At 40.7% G+C, this 18,801-nt stretch overlaps 1 protein-coding gene across 2 annotated transcripts in view; it reads right to left on the reverse strand.

Moving 5' to 3' along the window:
- The window catches only part of cpne8 (copine VIII), a 56,606-nt gene extending 51,836 nt beyond the window's left edge, over window positions 1-4,770 (reverse strand). For both annotated transcript variants that reach the window (XM_079860175.1, XM_079860176.1), the window contains exon 1: window positions 4,479-4,770. In XM_079860175.1, coding sequence (XP_079716301.1) covers window positions 4,479-4,585 — 107 coding nt within the window. In that variant the 5' untranslated portion in view covers window positions 4,586-4,770. The remainder of the gene's footprint in view (window positions 1-4,478) is intronic.
- Between the last annotated feature and the right edge of the window lie 14,031 nt (window positions 4,771-18,801).

Genomic DNA, 18,801 nt, shown 5'->3' on the forward strand with positions numbered 1-18,801 from the left:
AACACCCAAAATCACAACCTATAACAATAGCAGGTCCAAATGAATATATAACCAATAAACAATAACCCAAAAATGAATATATAACCAATGACCATGTGGCAGCAATCCAACATGCACAACTCATATAATCAATGGACATAGTCTTAAATCAAACAAACAGAAACACACGCTACGGAGAACATAGGAGAATCTACATGCTAAACTAGATGATGGGAATAGAGCAAAACAGGAAGAATATATATATGGTGAACATGACGAGATGAGACACGTAACTGTAGAAACAAACGAGGACATAATCAGTAACCAAAGAACCCGAAACTAAACAGAGCTGGGAAACAGGAACTAAAGGAAACAGAACAGAATATCAAAATAAGAGTCCACATGACAGACCTATAACCCCAATGAACATATAACCAATAACACAACCATCACTCAATATATAACCCATAACTCTAACTGCCCAAATTAATACATAACTAAATATCCTACGACCCTAAATGTATTTTACCCGTTCCGCAGATGAAAACATGAGAAGAAAATAAACCTAATCTCAAAAACTCTTGCAATTGAGTCCATAACCTGATTCTAGTTCTAGCACTCAAGTGACGCAGACAGAAGCTCTTACGCACGAACAACACAATTTACACAAATAATGCGCTTGCCTTTCCTCACTGTACACAGAATGTATGTTAGGTAAGAGTTTAAGTTATTGTGCAGCTGACACCATCCAATATACAGTAACTGTCCAGCTGATGCCATCCACCACCATTCACTCCCACAGCCGTGCAACTGACTTAAATGTGCAGATACGGCATATACTGTACTTTTGTTTTTACTTTATGATACCCAGAAAGGCCCTTTTAAATTTAAATTTGAAGACTAAACACGAGTCTCGCCTCTCTACGCCACAGATCCTCGTGTCTCCTGAGAAAGGCAGACCCAGCCATTACAGAGCAAAGCCCAAACATCCCTGTAGCTGGAGTACAGCAAACGCTCCAGAACCAGAATATCCTCATTAAACATTTACACGGCCGTTCCCCCACAAAACAGCACATTCCCATTTCAAATCCCAGCACACATTAAACGCTCTCCGTCACAAACCAGCCCGACTGCCAATCACTTCCACTCACACTCCCGGTCCTCTTATGATTTTAATCAATGTTTATCTCTGGTCCTCTTCCGGACTCGTTCCGCATTCATATTTAGAGCGTGGTGGCACAACACTGAGGAATAATTCATGAGGAATGTAATTGTAGTGGCACTAATGAGGACGTGCCCCCTGAGGGACTTTAATATGGAAAGTCCCGGTAAAAACTCGCACTCGGTAAAGATCACCAAATTGACGAGCGCATCAAGACTGACATTATAACTGTATTAATAACACATGACATCTTATACTGATTACAAAGTGCAGGATTGTGAAAGTATGGCTTTTAAATAGGGTTGATAAAATCAGGAGTGGAGAAAACATTCTGTAACACTTTAGTTTAGGATCTAATTCTCAATATTAACTATTAACATGCATATTACTAGCATATTGGCTGATTATTATTACTTATAAAGCACATATTAATGCCTTATTCTGCATGACCATATTCTACATCCCTAACTCTACCGAATACCTAAACTTAACAACTACCTTACTAACTATTAAACAGCAATTAGGAGTTTATTGAGGCAAAAGTCATAGTTAATAGTGAGAATTTGTAATCCTAATCTACTGTCCAGATGTTCTTAATGGACATTATTAGAAATGTATCATTTTAAATGGAGGATTTAGATAATATTGTCAAAGATATGTTGCATTAGGGAAGCAAAAATAGTTACATTGATAAAAAAAAAAAAAATTACATACACAAGAAATATTATGAAAAGAGGATTTTGTTTTTTTTTAATTATGTTTAGTAATCAATTAATAACTGTATTTCCAAAACAGTTTCAATAAATAAAGTTCTTGTAGTATATCTTCTTAAAACAAACTTAAAAAAAAAAAATCTGATAATGTTTTAGGCATTAGAGGAGGAGATTTTGCTGACTTTTTCTTCAAGTCAAGTCAGCTTTATTTCTATAGCGCTTTATACAATAGAGATCGTTTCAAAGCAGCTTTACAGAGATAACAGGAAAATAATGCATTTTGGCTGTTGTTCAGCGTTAAGCAATAATAACATCATTTAAACTACTAGATTTAATTACATTATATACAAATTTTCAACAAATAAAGAAATTAAAAATATATATTTGTAAAAAGGAATTATTTTGAAACAAATATAAAATGTTTTAGACTGAGTAAAATTAGTTTTGTCCTTTTTAATAATTCATTATTTACAGTTGACCAACTAACAGTTAGTACAGTAGCTTTTTACTAAAAGCACAGTTACTGTTTAACATTTTTCATGATCATTTATTGAGTTTGAATTAGGCAGGATACGCACAGTACACATATCCTGCCTGATTAATTCTCAATAAACACACACATCTCGTGAACGGTTTATGAGATGATGCTACACTGCATGTGTGTGTGAGCTGCAGCTGACAGCATTCAGGCATTTGACTGACGGATGAACCGAAATCAAACACTTGTCCTGCTTGTTCTCCTTTGCCTCTTGTTCTGGCGGTGTGTATTGACACGACCTCCAACACGGAGGGTCCCGCTTCAATACGTTCAGACGGAACGGGTCAATCAGTCGATATAAGCCCTCTTCACTGCTCAAGCCCAAAATAGCTTCTGTTTTCACCTTCACAACTATTGATGCCCTTATATACATCTGCATACTCAAACTTTTTCTTTTTTCTTTTAAAATTGAACAATAAAGATACAATTTTCTAGTAAATGGTGAAAAAAAAGATAACACATTGATGACACATTGCATACACAATACCCACTAATCATTTTTTTAAGAGGAGAAAAACTGTTAATTGGTTAAACTATAAGTGAAAACCTTTAAGTTAAAATATTATTTTTTATAATACTGTTATATTTTATTATTAAAAATGCATATACTGTACTTTTACTGTATTATGTTTTGCAATTTATTGTATTGTTAAAATTGATAATGTTCCTAATAAGAATAAGAAAACAGTACAGAATGATGCTTTATAAAACATCATTTTTTTCTTGCAAGTTTTTTTTTCTTTAAATTTAAATAAATAAATATAATTTCACTGTAAAATATAGTAAAAATGAACTTTATAGAGTTAAAAAAAATTATGAACTACCATTTTTTTTTTTTTTTTTTTTGGAAAATATATATTTTAACAAGACAAATCTTTTTTATGGTAAAATATAGTTTAAAAATATGTTTTTAAAAATATGAAGAAAATACAGTTACCAAAATACCATCACGTAATGCCTGAAATATCATTACTGTATTTTACAGTAAATTCTGGCAACCACAGTTTTTACTAAAACATTTAACATTTTTTACAGTGAAGTGATGTTTGCAAAGGTACAAATCAGAACTTAATACATTTCATGAATGAATACTAATAAATCTTGAGCAAAAGCTGATTTTTCATGTGATAAATCTAAATTTACATTTCTCCTCCCTGAAAATGACACACACAGCAGAGCCCTGCTCTCTCATATCAGGTGTGGATACTGTTGCATTTTAATAGTGAAGGTGAATAGATTGAATTACTCTAGTTATTATAGAGTTTTACATATCAATGCACATCCATTGTGTGCTGTGAACAAAGCATCTGATTTAAATTCCGAGGTCTAAAGGAAGTTAAATAGGGAAAAAATCTCTGCTTCTCAAGACATCAACGCTTGATAGATGCCATTATGCAATACTGAAGAACAGAGAGCTGTCTGATGTGCATCATAAATCTATAACACTTTATGCACTGTGGATTCATAGATGCATATAAAACATTTTAGTCAGCTGCACTATTGTACATAAGAGCCATACTTCTTATAGACTATTAATACATTGTAATTGTACTTAATTGTAATTGTATTATACAATACATACTTCTAGAAGAATTGAATGCATTACAACACATGGACAACACCAAGTGCTAAATCATGTATTTAAATGCAGTATGCACTTGAAAAATTGTATTATGAATAATCATAATGTCTATAAGATACCTTTCTAATGCATTGTGTATGCATGCTTCATAACGTGTTAACATTTCTGAACGAAACATCACTAAATTACCCTTCATGATTTACGCACAATTATGATTTGTTATAATATAGGCTAAGCACGCGCTGATTATTTTGCAATCAAACGATGCACGCATATAACAAATGAAACACAAAATAATGAACTTTATGAATGCGGAGCCTTGCAAACACATTACTATGAGCAAGAATTCACATTTAAAAAAGACTCAACTAATTGGAAATATGCTATATGAAAAAATGCTGATACAGCCCTCAAATTTTCAGCCATCGCACTTGAGTCTTTTGGTACACAAAAGCACCGTGTGCATTGAGATGCACTCCTGCCAGAGCCACGCGCGTCACTCACCTGCACGACACGGTGATCTCAACTTTAGTGGCGGGGATCACTCCCGCGAGCGGCTCGAAATCCGCGAGACTCGCCATATTCACCAACCCGCTCATCACTGTGGACATGGTGCTGGGGGAGTGCTAGGGAAAGACACTGCGAGCATCCTTCACTCCGTGGATCTGGAGTGGGTGCGTGTGTAAGGGAGTCACACCGCTTCACACGCGACGTCACAGGCGCGCGGTCAGTCCACGCGCGAGAGAATTCCTGTCAGTCACGCGCACCAGCAAGATGTGTGAACCATCCGCTCAAATACAATCATCCAGCGCGTATACTGTAACTGTGTACTCACTGAACTATCTAGATATCAATTTCTATCACATCTCTAGGATTTTAGAACGTTAAAAAATAAACTTCTCATTCTAGTTTGGCACAAAAACATTACATTTCACACAAAAAAAGTATTGCTACTCTACATGGGTAGGGTACAACGGGGCTAAAGGCACACCTTTAAAAAAGTGCCTTTCATTACTCCCATTGTGTATGATTGCAGAATTTTTTTTTGTTTTGCTTTGTTTTGTTTTTTAACATTGATGGAGCAACAGATTTTGTGTGAAAATAAATCCTAAATGCTTGTTTAAAATGTTATAAATGTATTAGGTGGCAAGGTTGGCCTTTTACCCCACACACAGGGGAAAATGTCTCAGCTAGGCATGTAACCATGGTTCCTTGAGAGGGGAATGAGACGCTGCATACCATCTGATGCTTTGGGGAACACCCATGTGCAACTAGTCCAATGTTGATTGGTGCTCCGTCACCTTGTGACATAACAGCATCAGCTTTTGTTTGGCTAAAGCAAGCAGCTCTCAGGCATGCAGGAAGTATGGCAAGAGGACGAAGCGCGGGTTCCTTCGAAAGGGAATGTCTCAGGTTATGCATGAACCATGGTTCCCTGAAAGGGGAACAAGCACCAGCTGACACTTTTACCCCTTTTCCACCAAGGCAGTGCTGGTGCCGGTTCGGAGCCGGTGCCTACTCGCGAACCAGTTCTTTGTGTTTCGACAGCCAAAGAACCGGAAATTGGTTCCAAAGCGGCACCAACTCTTTGCTGGACTAGAACCGTTCTTTTACCATGTCATGCTTACGTCGGGGGCTGGGGGCGGGGTTATTGTCAAACTTCTTCTCGAACGTCTATAGTAATCCAGACGAGTTGTGACAAAATGTGTTCTAAACGTCTTCTTCTGACCCCAATATAGGATCGCAAAGCCAGGAGGAACATTTGCAGAAAGATGATGTAGTCCGCCATTGTAATTGTTATGTTTGAATTTGGCGCAAGCTTTTCTAGGAAAGCTAAGACGTAGCCTATGGCAACGTACACAGTGATGTAACGACGTCATTCGCTGGGCTCTCTAGTCAGTGGAAAAACAAACAGGTTCTGAGAAGGTTCGCAAGTTGAACCAACTTTGAACCAGCACCAGTTCCGAACCAGTTCTTTTTTGGTGGAAAAGGGGTATTTGGGGAACGAAATACCCACTTTGCCATGCTGACAAATGCCTGTCCTGGTGTGAAGCTGTCCCGGCACAACTCAGGACAAAAGAACCTGGGACCCAGGTCCAGGCTATAAAACGTTGTAAATGTGTGTGGGGCGGCATTGTTTTTAAACGATCCGGCATAAACAAGTGCATTAGATGATGATGGTGTGTGCGCACTGGCGTGAAGCAAGCGTTTTCAGTTCAGTTCTCATGCTTGAGCGTAAAGCTTAGCTTCCATAGGAATTAATTGAAATTTCGCGCCAGGGTGAATGCATCGTGAGAGACAGAGCGAGCGCGGGCTAAAGCAAATGTATTTGAAGTTTATGTTTTGCTATTGGCCCTTAGCAAATATATTTTTGATCAGCTGTCCTAAGTTCAAAATCACTATCAGTGATGCTTACTGCTTATTGTTTTGCACGCAGTAAAGTGAAACATTTGGAGAGTAGCATCATGTTTAGAGAGAGAGTAGCCTACCTGTTGAACTATTCTAATATAAATTTATTAGAAGTTCTTATCGCCAAAATGTCAAAAAGACAGTCAAGCATATTTTCATTTTTCATATCCACGAATAAAGCTGGTAGTGTTTCTGATCAAAAGAGATCTCGAAGATGGAACTGCTAATAATAATCAGGATAGCAGGAGACACGAGCAACGGGAGTTAGATCAGTCAGAATCAGAAATTGATGTAATGGAAAGGGGAACAACATCGTCTGTGAGAGAATATCACTGATCAACTGAAAGATTTTTGGTCTCAACGTAGCTATATACGTGACAGAATAATACACTATAAACTAGTGAATGATTCTCTTACAGTTGTGCACAGTTAAGCACTGCCGGGCACCCCTTCTTTGGGGCCCGAAGTGTACCAGCAGCTGGTCATTTTTTCTCCATTGAGAAGTCTTACGTATGTAGACTTCAAGAGTTCTGACTGGCCAAAGTAAATGAAGCTTCTCCTGTTCTGCCGACACATGAGGAGGAGGATGGAAGGCCTGAAGAACTGATCGGGCCCCATTGGTGGGTACCTTAGGTACATAACCCAGCTTTGGGTGGAGAATAACCTTCATCCTACACAGGGCAAAACTCAATGCAGGAGGAGGCAACTGACAGGACCTGTAGATCTCCTACTCTCTTAAGTGATGTGTTACAACCTTATTTAATATCTAGAGGGATTAAGGAATGTAACATTAAAATAATGAGCGTGTACTGGAAAACATCAAACACAACACCCGATTGAGTCTTTTTAGGGAAGTGATTTATTACAATGAGTCTCAACATGAGAAGGACACCTCAAAGTAATTAGTTAGATTATAATAAAGAAAGGTAAAGAGAAAAGAACTAGATTTGTGCCAAATCAAAGAACTAAATAAAACCAAAAACCAGTCTTACTAAAGAACAAAAAAACAATGTAATCTGACTAGATCAGCGTCCAGCAAGAACCAAAACAAAACATCTTCAGCGTCAACAAGACGCCCTAAATAAACTATTCTTACTAACAAAAACAAAACTTACAAGGAGTGGCACAAGTCACTAAACTGGTGTTCTAAACACAAATTGATCCCTCAGTGTGGCATATGTATATCACGTGATATCTAAGCTGTTCTTTTCTCTTCCCCCATTTAACAGTAGATCAAACCACCAGACAGAATAAATGGTGATACTCACAAGGAAAAAAACAGCGCAAATGAGCCTCACTTACAGAGGTCTCACTACTGAGTTCTCAAAGAACACAATCCAATTAATGGTACAGGTCAGGCAAACTAACAAACGAGAGCTCTAGCGTGCGCAAAGTCATCTCCCGCCTCCAACACAGGTGCGCTTCTTATAGGCACATGGCGCGCCCTCATTGGTGTAGCCGCGTTGAATCATCATCCAACAGCAATGATGATGATGACGTCGCCCGGATGATTGACAGATGGATAAGCCAATCAGGTAGCCGCATCGTCCTGCTGACAGTGAAAGTGAAGCAAAAGAAAGAGCGTACGGGAGGGAAACAAACAACAACAACTCCAAACAGATGACAGTATAGGACGTAACACTCCTCCCCATAAGAATAAACACATAATGTTTATTCCACTCAAATCTTTAAAATTACACTCTAGATAAGGCATCGGCGAGCACATTCTCGGACCCTTTCTTATGCTTGATTTCGAGATTGTATCCCTGAACCACCAACGACCAACGCATAAGGCGTTGATTCTGGTTGTACATTCTCGCAAGGAACACCAACGGGTTGTGATCTGTATAGACGACTATAGGGACACTTGAAGAACCCAAATACACTTCAAAAAATTGAAGGGCGAGCAGCAAAGCCAGAGTTTCCTTTTCAATAACGGAATAATTTCGTTGATGCTTGTTAAACTTTTTGGAGAAATAACAAACGGGATGATCTACTCCGACATTATCCTCCTGCAAAAGCACTGCCCCAGCTCCCACAGCGCTTGCATCAACCTCAAGTTTAAAGGGACATTCGAAATCTGGAACAGCTAAAACAGGAGTATTATACAGTAAAGCTTTCACAGTTTCAAACGCGCTTTGACAATCCTCAGACCAGATAAAAGAATGAGCAGGGCTAAGCAAATTTGTTAGTGGACTAACTACCGTAGAAAAGTTCACACAAAAACTACGGTAGTAGCCTGCCATACCTAGAAAACGTCGTAATTCTCTCCGTGAGGTAGGCACGGGAAACTCGGTAATGGCAGTCACCTTAGCCTCTACAGGTTTTACCTGTCCTCCGCCCACTTCTTTACCCAGGTAAGTCACACTCGCCTTACCAAAAACACACTTAGCGAGGTTGAGTGTCAATGTTGCCTTCTCTAAACGCTCGAACACGATACGAAGAAGTTTCAGGTGTTCTGACCACTCCGTTGAATATAATACCAGATCGTCCAAATAAGCATTGCAATGGGGAACTCCAGCCAGTACAGTTTGGATTAATCTTTGAAAGGTGGCAGGTGCATTTCGTAATCCGAAAGCCATCACGTGATACTGCATGAAGCAATCTGGAGTTACGAAAGCAGAGATTTCAGATGCACGAGATGTTAACGGCACCTGCCAATACCCTTTCAGTAAATCCAACTTGCTGACAAACCGGGCTGATCCTAAATTGTCAATGCAATCTTCCATTCTAGGAAGTGGGTAACAGTCAGGAACTGTAACTGAATTTACACGGCGATAGTCCGTGCAAAAACGAAACGACCCATCAGGCTTATGCACTAAAAGGCAAGGAGAACTCCAAGGGCTACTGCTATGCATAGCCAACCCATTCTCCAACAGATATTCAGTTTCCTGCCTCATTATTGTTCGTTTTACAGTATTCATCCGGTATGCATGCTGTTTAATAGGTGATGCGCCATCAACATTAATATCATGCTGCAACACCGTAGTCTGCGACGGCACATCTCCAAATAGAGATGGAAAATCAGTGATAACACCCACAATATCCTGCACATGAACATCAGATAAGTGAGTAAGATGCATCGGCAAATTCTTCAGAACCTCAGAGTTTTCCAGCTTAGCACACTGCTGAGAAGTATTTCGTAGGACTATATCATCAGCAGCACTAACCTCATCCTCCAGATTTAATGGTAGTCCACAAGTCAGAGCCACAGAAGCTTCCATGGGCCCTATGGTTCCCTCAGTAGATCTGCTCCGTGAACCATCTCTGGTGTGATAAGACTTGAGCATGTTAATATGACAGACGCGCGACTGGCGCCTTCTGTCAGGGGTTCGAATGATATAGTCAGTCTCGCTAATTTTCTTTAAAACTACATAGGGTCCTGAAAAACGTGCTGATAATGCCGAACCCAGAATAGGCAGCAGTACTAAAACCTCATCACCAGGGTTAAAAGAACGAGGCACAGCTTTTACATCATATCGTTTCTTCATTCCAGACTGAACGCTCACCAGGGAATTTTGTGCAAAACTACAAGCATGATGCAGCCGTTCCCGAAATCGACTGACATAGTCCAAGACATGAACCTCTGACCCAGAATTAACCTCCAGCATTTTCTCTTTCAGAATTTTTAGTGGTCCCCTTACAGTGTGTCCGAACACCAATTCAGCGGGACTAAAACCCAGTGACTCCTGTACGGCTTCTCGTGCCGCAAATAACACGAGAGGAACACCCTCGTCCCAGTCATTACCCGTCTCTAAACAATATTTCCTGAGCATTGATTTCAATGTCTGGTGAAATCGTTCAAGAGATCCTTGACTTTCAGGATGAAATGCGCTGGATACTCGGTGTTCAATAGATAATGATTTCAAAACCTGTGCAAAAAGTTTTGATAAAAAATTAGTTCCCTGATCAGTTTGTACGACTCTGGGAAGTCCAAACGTGGAAAAAAATTTAAGCAATGTTTTAACAATCACAGGAGCCGTAATTCTTCTCAACGGGATGGCCTCAGGAAATCGAGTGGCCCTACACATAATCGTGCACAAAAATTGGTTACCGGACTTTGTCTTGGGTAACGGTCCGACACAATCTACAAGCACCTGTTCGAACGCTTCACCCACTACAGGAATGGGTACCAGAGGAGCGGGTTTAATTACTTGATTCGGTTTTCCCGATACCTGACAGATACTGCACGTTCTACAAAATCTAGCCACATCCCTCTTTAACCCTGGCCAAAAAAAATGTCTTAGAATGCGATGGTACGTCTTTGTCACACCTAAATGACCAGATAATACATGTTCATGCGCCAAAGATAAAATATGTCGACGATACTCACTGGGGATGACAATTTGATAGACAGCATTCCAATCTGAATCGGAATCAGCGACAGAGCTCCATTTACGCATTAACAGTCCAGCGTCTATAAAATATGCGGTGTTATTGAGTCCGTTCTCAACAGTCTCAGATCGAACAACATTAGAGAAACACTTATTTAAGGACTGATCCTTCTCCTGTGCCAAAATAAGCCTCCCGCGAGTTACAGGCAACTCTAAGACATTATGATCGAGTACACCGTCAAAACATTTTAAACTAGACTTTTTCTCTGGGGTAGCTGTCTTTCCTTGAACAGGTAGATTTTGTACCATAAAAGTATCTTCCAGATCGATATCAGTGATCTTTTTCTTTGACTGCGCGCGAGTAGTTACGCACGCCGAAAACACCTCCGGATAATCCCGAGTTAACTCGTCAGAAGGGAGACACATGTTAGGGGTATCTGCTACTTCTAGCATAGGTATAACTTTACCCCCTGCCAAGTCATTCCCTAAAATGAAAGTTATTCCTTTCACCGGAAGCGATGGGCGTACTCCCACCTGAACGAACCCTGTAACAAGCGCACTCTTCAGGTACACCCGATGCAGTGGTACCTTAACCACGCTCATTTCAATACCTCTCACAAGAACACTAGAACCACTGTATGATTCGGCTGACAAGGGTAATACATCTGCCAAAACAAAAGAGTGACTTGCTCCAGTATCCCTCAATATATGGATTTCTTTTTGGTCATTTCCATCATCCGATAACGAAATAAACCCAGTAGTCACAAAAGGTTTATAACTTACGTCAGGAACATTCTCTTCCTCTGCTAGTTCCACATGAGATAGACCAACAGCGTTTACCAAGCCAACACTTTTCGTCTGACCAGTCTGTTGTTTCCGTTTCAAGATGTTACACTCGGCAATTAAATGGCCTTGCTTATGGCAATAAAAACACTCACGAGCTTCTTTCGATGACGACGAAACGAATTTCGTTCTGGGAGACTGATCAAAATTAGGAGAATTTTTAACTACAACCGTAGTCTTGTCTATACGTGGAGAAAACACAGTCTTGTGCGTAAGGACAAATTCGTCTGCCAAAACAGCGGCTTGTGACAGCGTGGATACCTTCTGTTCGTTTAAATAAAGCACAACACGATCAGGTAGACAACCCTTAAAATCTTCCAGCAAGACCAATTCTCTCAGTGACGCAAAATCATTGGCTTTATTTGCATAACACCATTTATCAAGCAAATTACTTTTCTCTCGGGCAAACTCGACAAAAGTAGAATTAGAATTTTTTTTATGACTTCGAAACCTCTGCCTATAGGCTTCAGGAACCAATTCATACGCACGGAGAATTGCCAGCTTCACGGTCTCATATTTTAAACTTTCTTCAATAGGTAGAGTCGAAAATACCTCTTGTGCCTTCCCTACCAATCTACATTGGAGCAGGACCGTCCACACTTCCTTCGGCCAAGCGAGCGAGGTCGCAATACGCTCAAAGGCACAAAAATAAGAGTCAACCTCGGTTTCCCTGAAATGAGGTACTAACGATATGTATTTACCTACATCAAATGTGTTTGTTGCCGAACTTGAGACTGGAATCGGAGGAGCACTCATGACTACAGGAGTAGCGCTCGCAGCTTCAGAAGGAACGGGCTGCACAGCTACGCCACCAACAATTCTCATAGCGTCTAACTCTAGTTGCCGCATCTTTACTTGCTTCTCTGCCTCAATCTCAAGGGTGCGTATTTTGAGACGCATATCCAAATCTGCCTGTCGGTTATGCGCTTTATCTTGAGCTTCCATCTGTAAACGAGCTAAACGAACTTTTAACTTCGTATCTTCTTTAGACGAGGGGGAGACAGGTGAAAATGGTTCAAACGGCGATAAACCGGTCCGCCTCTCAGTTCCAAACACAGAATCGGTAACCTCACTTCGCGCACTATCTTGATCCGTTAAATTACGATCAGGAGGACCACCCTCCGCACCATCAAACTCGTCTGACACAGGCCCTACTAATAACTTTAATTCCACTAGACGATTCCACACAGCAGTTTTAATTTCCCTCTTAAGAGCCTGTCGCACTACCGGAATCTGAAAATGACCCGCAATGGATAATAAATCATCCTTTCTGCATTTCTCAAACTGCTCTAAAGTTGGACTCTCAACAAAAGTTTGTAAGTTAAACGAAGTCATGATTATTATGCCTATCCAGTACACTATATTCCACGACATGAACGATACCAACTTACAAATTCAAACAATCCATGACCTGTACCATTACAAAATTTTCCAGTACATGAACAATATTTATATTATCGGGAAAAATTATAAATAACGATCCCGGACGAGCCCCCATTAATGTTACAACCTTATTTAATATCTAGAGGGATTAAGGAATGTAACATTAAAATAATGAGCGTGTACTGGAAAACATCAAACACAACACCCGATTGAGTCTTTTTAGGGAAGTGATTTATTACAATGAGTCTCAACATGAGAAGGACACCTCAAAGTAATTAGTTAGATTATAATAAAGAAAGGTAAAGAGAAAAGAACTAGATTTGTGCCAAATCAAAGAACTAAATAAAACCAAAAACCAGTCTTACTAAAGAACAAAAAAACAATGTAATCTGACTAGATCAGCGTCCAGCAAGAACCAAAACAAAACATCTTCAGCGTCAACAAGACGCCCTAAATAAACTATTCTTACTAACAAAAACAAAACTTACAAGGAGTGGCACAAGTCACTAAACTGGTGTTCTAAACACAAATTGATCCCTCAGTGTGGCATATGTATATCACGTGATATCTAAGCTGTTCTTTTCTCTTCCCCCATTTAACAGTAGATCAAACCACCAGACAGAATAAATGGTGATACTCACAAGGAAAAAAACAGCGCAAATGAGCCTCACTTACAGAGGTCTCACTACTGAGTTCTCAAAGAACACAATCCAATTAATGGTACAGGTCAGGCAAACTAACAAACGAGAGCTCTAGCGTGCGCAAAGTCATCTCCCGCCTCCAACACAGGTGCGCTTCTTATAGGCACATGGCGCGCCCTCATTGGTGTAGCCGCGTTGAATCATCATCCAACAGCAATGATGATGATGACGTCGCCCGGATGATTGACAGATGGATAAGCCAATCAGGTAGCCGCATCGTCCTGCTGACAGTGAAAGTGAAGCAAAAGAAAGAGCGTACGGGAGGGAAACAAACAACAACAACTCCAAACAGATGACAGTATAGGACGTAACATGATGTAATTGCTAATAGAAATGCCATCTTTAGATCAATGCACATATTCGCTGCCAATTCCAAAGGCTTGAAAGGTGCCAAGGACAACCCTTCCAATGTGATGGCTAGATCCCAGGATGGGACTCATTAAATGAGACACCAAATGGTGCTTCCCCAAAGATACACCACCCACATGTGCGTGGAAGGCTGCAATGGCCACCACAAAAACTAAGTGTGGACGGGGAAAGACCAGCAAAAAGCGTTCTTGCAGAAACTCCAGCACTGAAGCCACTGGGCAGTTAACTGGGTCCAAACTGTGCACTCTGCACCATAAAGTGAATACTCTCCACTTTAAAATATAAAGTTTCCTCGTAAAAGAAGCTCAAGAACTGAGAATGTTCTCTATTTGGTGGAGAAACCTGCATTTAGGAACTGATCCCCTTCAGAGGCCAGACCCAAAGTTTCCACATCTCCTGCGGGGGGTGAAATATTATGCCCACCGGCTGTGATAGAAGGTCCCTCCTCGCTGGAATCTCCCAAGGGAGACCGTCTAGGAGAGCTGACCCCAAGTGCTTGATGTGGTTGAGCACGACATCTCCTGAGACTGATGGGCTAATATTAACCAGTCGTTTATATAGTTATATGGATACCCTGGAGTCTCAGAGGAGCCAGAGTTGCATCCATACACTTTGTGAATGTGTGAGGGGATAACACTAGGCCGAACGGAAGAACACAATATTGGTATGCTTTGCCCCCGAAAGCGAACCTCAGAAACTTCCTGTGTTGTTGAAGGATGGAAATGTGGAAGTATGCATCTTTCAGATCAATCGTGACAAACCAGTCCTCTGACCTGACTTGATACTCAATAAACCTGTAAACCTGTACCCTAAACCTATATCTCCTCAGAGGCCGGTTCAAATGCCTCAGATCTATAATGGGACGCAACCCCCCCATCCTTTTTCGGAACTATGAAGTACCGGCTGTAGAACCAAGGAATACGCTCTATGGCCCCCTTTGCCAGAAGAGAAAACACCTCCTGTTCCATAACCAGAGCCTGCTCTGAGCCCATTATCATGATCAGTACCCCATTGAACCTGGGTGGCTGACGCCCAAACTGGATTCTGTATCCTTTCTGTACTGTACGCAGGACCCACTGAGACACATTTGGTATAGCTCTCCAGCCTGCCATAAAGTCTACTAGAGGAATAAGTCTCTCGAGGCTGACCTCGGGTGTATTTATATTTAAAACTTTGGTCCCCTGAAGCGAATGTACGCCAGGGAAAACCCGAACTGATATTTCTACAGGCCTCCTTGAGGAGGATGAACCCCCCATGACCGCAGGGTTTTCGGGCGGACAATGAGGTTCGGGTTCGTTGGAAATCGGTGTTGCCCTGAAGCGCCACCAACAAAGTATGGAATGGCTTGGTGAGCAATGTCAGGGCTTTCAGGGATGACACAGCGTCAGGGGAGAGATAAGCAGCCAAAGTCTCTTCAACCCTGGGCATCATCCCATAACCATTCTCCTTAAGCCCCACAATCGAAGAGTAATGATGGACTGTGTGAATAGATATGCTGGAGGAGAATGGCTTTTTCCACAATCTCGACACCTCAGTGTGGAGAAATCATTCTCATTGAATTATAAGAGCAGACTGATTCCTATAAAAAGAGGGAAGTGCTTCCAATCATTGTGTTCTTGTGTTCGCAATGGTTAACTCCAAAGAAAGATGTGCAGCCATCATCGCTTTGCATCAAAATAGCCTCACATGCAAGGAAATTGCTGCAAAGAATATATCATTTACAGGATCATCAAGAACTTCAAGGAGAGACGGCTGTCTTCTCCTGAGTCACCTCTACATAATCATGTCTCATCAGTGCAGAGCTGGGTGTCAACAGCCTGGTGTCAAGAAGGGCAGCAAAGAAGCCACTTCTCTCAAAGAAAACCATCAGGGACAGACTGAAATTCTGTAGTTTAAGACTGCAGCAGAAGACTGGTGCAAAGTTTTTTTCTCTGATGAAGCTCCCTTCCGACTGTTTGGGACATCTGGAAAATCTATTTTCCGAAGAAGGAAAAGTTGAACGCTGACATGAGTCCTGTGTCGTACCAACAGGGCAGCATCCTGAGATCATCCATGTGTGGGGTTGCTTTTTATCCAACGAAGTGGGTTCTCTCACAATTCTGCCCAAAAAACACTACCAGGAATAAAGAATGGTATCAAAACATACTGAAAGAGCAACTTCTCCCACCGATCCAAGACGAATCTGGTGATGATCTGTGCATTTTCCAGCATGATGGAGCACCAAGTTACAAGGCAAGGGTGATAATGAAGTGGCTTGGAGATCATTACTTTGACATTTTGGATCCATGGACAGGCAACTCCCTGGATCTTAATCACATAGAGAACCTGTGGCCAATCCTCAAAAGGCGAGTGGACAAACAGAAGTTCACAAATTGTGATCAACTCTAAGCACTAAGAATGTTTTTGCCAATTAAAGCCATTAAAACTTATGAAATGAAATTCCAGTATACCATAGAAACGTGAAAAAAAATATATAGAGAGAAAAACTGAAATACGAAACATACTTTTTAAAAGTATGCTAGTGTACTTTTTTTTTACAACGGAAATTATGACAGAATTGTTCATTTTTGGATGAATCATTCTTTTAAGGGTGTTTCTTCAAAAAGTTAGTTGACCCCTATATCTATAACTAGATCTGTTCTATCTTCTCTATGCCAGAAAAGAAAAATGTGCCATCCAGATATGTGTAAAATGAGCATGTGATGAGTTCATCTTATAAACCTCACATCTGATCACTGTGATGCATTTTGGTAGTCCACAAATACTTTATAAATGTTGCTGCGGCACACAAACATATTGATTTGTCTGATTAAATTGAAATGAGGTTATGTTTTCTCACATACACCAGAAATGTGAGGGCAGAGTTCCACTTCCACTGTAGCTATTATTAGTCACTCTCATGTTCAGGTGAAATCACCACAGGTGTCACACAGATGCTGTGGATTCATTCTTGCCTGGACTGACATTATACAGTGTTTGGTATATGTGTCATACCTCAGAGCACCTGTACACACTCAAGTGTGCTTTACTGCCAACAAAGACACACAGAGCACAGTCTAGTGCACTAAACCTCTTACACTCCCACCAACAGCATTCACCAGAGCAAACCATCAGTGTGCTTCTGTGGAAAACATTAATATTTACTATTTGTAAATACACTTCATGAACATTACTTACAGTGCCATTGCATTACATTAAAACAAGTGTCATTTTAGATATGCACAAAAGCATGAGATGATTGAGAGATGGAGAAAAAAAAAACATTCCTCGAAAGCCTGATGGACATTTTAACATATTTGTTTTCTAAATATATAGTGAGAGAGAGAGAGAGAGAGAGAGAGAGAGAGAGAGAGAGAGAGAGAGAGAGAGAGAGAGAGAGAGAGAGAGAGAGAGAGAGAGAGAGAGAGAGAACAAATATGTTAAAATGTCCATTAGGCTTTTGAGGAATGTTTTTTTTTCTCTCCATCTCTCAATTGTATTACATTGCATTATATGTTTTAAAAATACAGAGCTTTGATCATAAAAGTCAGCATTTAAATATAATCTTACTAAAGCCCTATTTGCATGTGATTAGTATTATCTGGGGACCTCGTGTAATTTAGATCTGAACTTTGTTTGGCGCATTCGCACAGCATAAGCAAAGCCTGTGATTTTTCTCGAATTTACTGACTTATCTCCCGGATGTCAAGGCTTTGCGTAACATTGAGAGTCCGGTTGGTTTGGTTAGATGGATTAAAAAAAAGAAACAAATAGTTTTGTGCCCTGTGTCACATACATTTCACCAGGTTAAAATCTAATAGCTCAAGCTTTACGCTTGATTTATTTGTAACACATTAACCTCGAATTATGATGTGAACTCACTTGATTGTGCACTATTTTGGATAGGCTATTGCTTGGAAATATTTTGACGTTACAGGTCTAGCTGTATGATAAATCATAAATAGAAGAATATTCCTTACCGCATGCTGCTATACATGTCATCCATCTCCATTCTTTTTGTTTTCACTCTTCTGATGGTTTTCAGCTTTCTCTTTCTGCAAATTGTTTAGTTGTATGATGTATAGCGATATGACCCAGCACCCAAAATACTATCAAAACACTCCAACGCAGCCTCCATTCTTCGCGAAAGATGGATAAAAAGGCGCACAGGAAACAAAAACCTTGAGAATGATATGTGACCCCGCCAAATCCTGGCCAAATCACAGAGATGAAGATTCTGTGAAATATGGTAGGTCATTTGCGGGGAAATATTTACTTTACAAATTACAGACATGGCCGATTATAAAGATCTCAATGATTCACATTACAAGCACCATTACAAGGCCTTAGGCCACTTCACCACCAGCATGATGGCTTCACCTCGGGCCTCCAGGCCCATTGCTCCACCTCAGCCTGTCAGCCCTCCGGCTCCACCTGGGCTCTGCTGTGGTCAGCCATCGCTCAGGCTCCATCGGGCTCCCTCGTCCCTCCGGTTCCTCCTTGGTGTCTCGTCATCCTGGTTTCACCACAGACTTCCAGGACTCCAGCTGCGCCTCTACCCTCCATCCTTTCGGCTCCACCAGGCTCCTCTTTCCTCCGGCTCTGCCTTGGTCCTCACTCCCTCCTGTGTCGCCCCTGTAGTGATTGGTACTCACGTCACCACTGATTCTGTGATTTTTGGATTACGTCACTTAAGGTGTGAGTACATCATATGACCACTTCCTTCCTCTTACTTCAGGGCACCATCAAGGTCTTTTACCTTGGCAGTATGAGAACACTCCCAACAGGAGGCTGTTCAATCATTCAGGA

This window comes from Squalius cephalus (assembly GCF_949319135.1).
Source record: "Squalius cephalus genome assembly, chromosome: 23".
In the NCBI taxonomy this organism is placed as follows: domain Eukaryota; kingdom Metazoa; phylum Chordata; class Actinopteri; order Cypriniformes; family Leuciscidae; genus Squalius; species Squalius cephalus.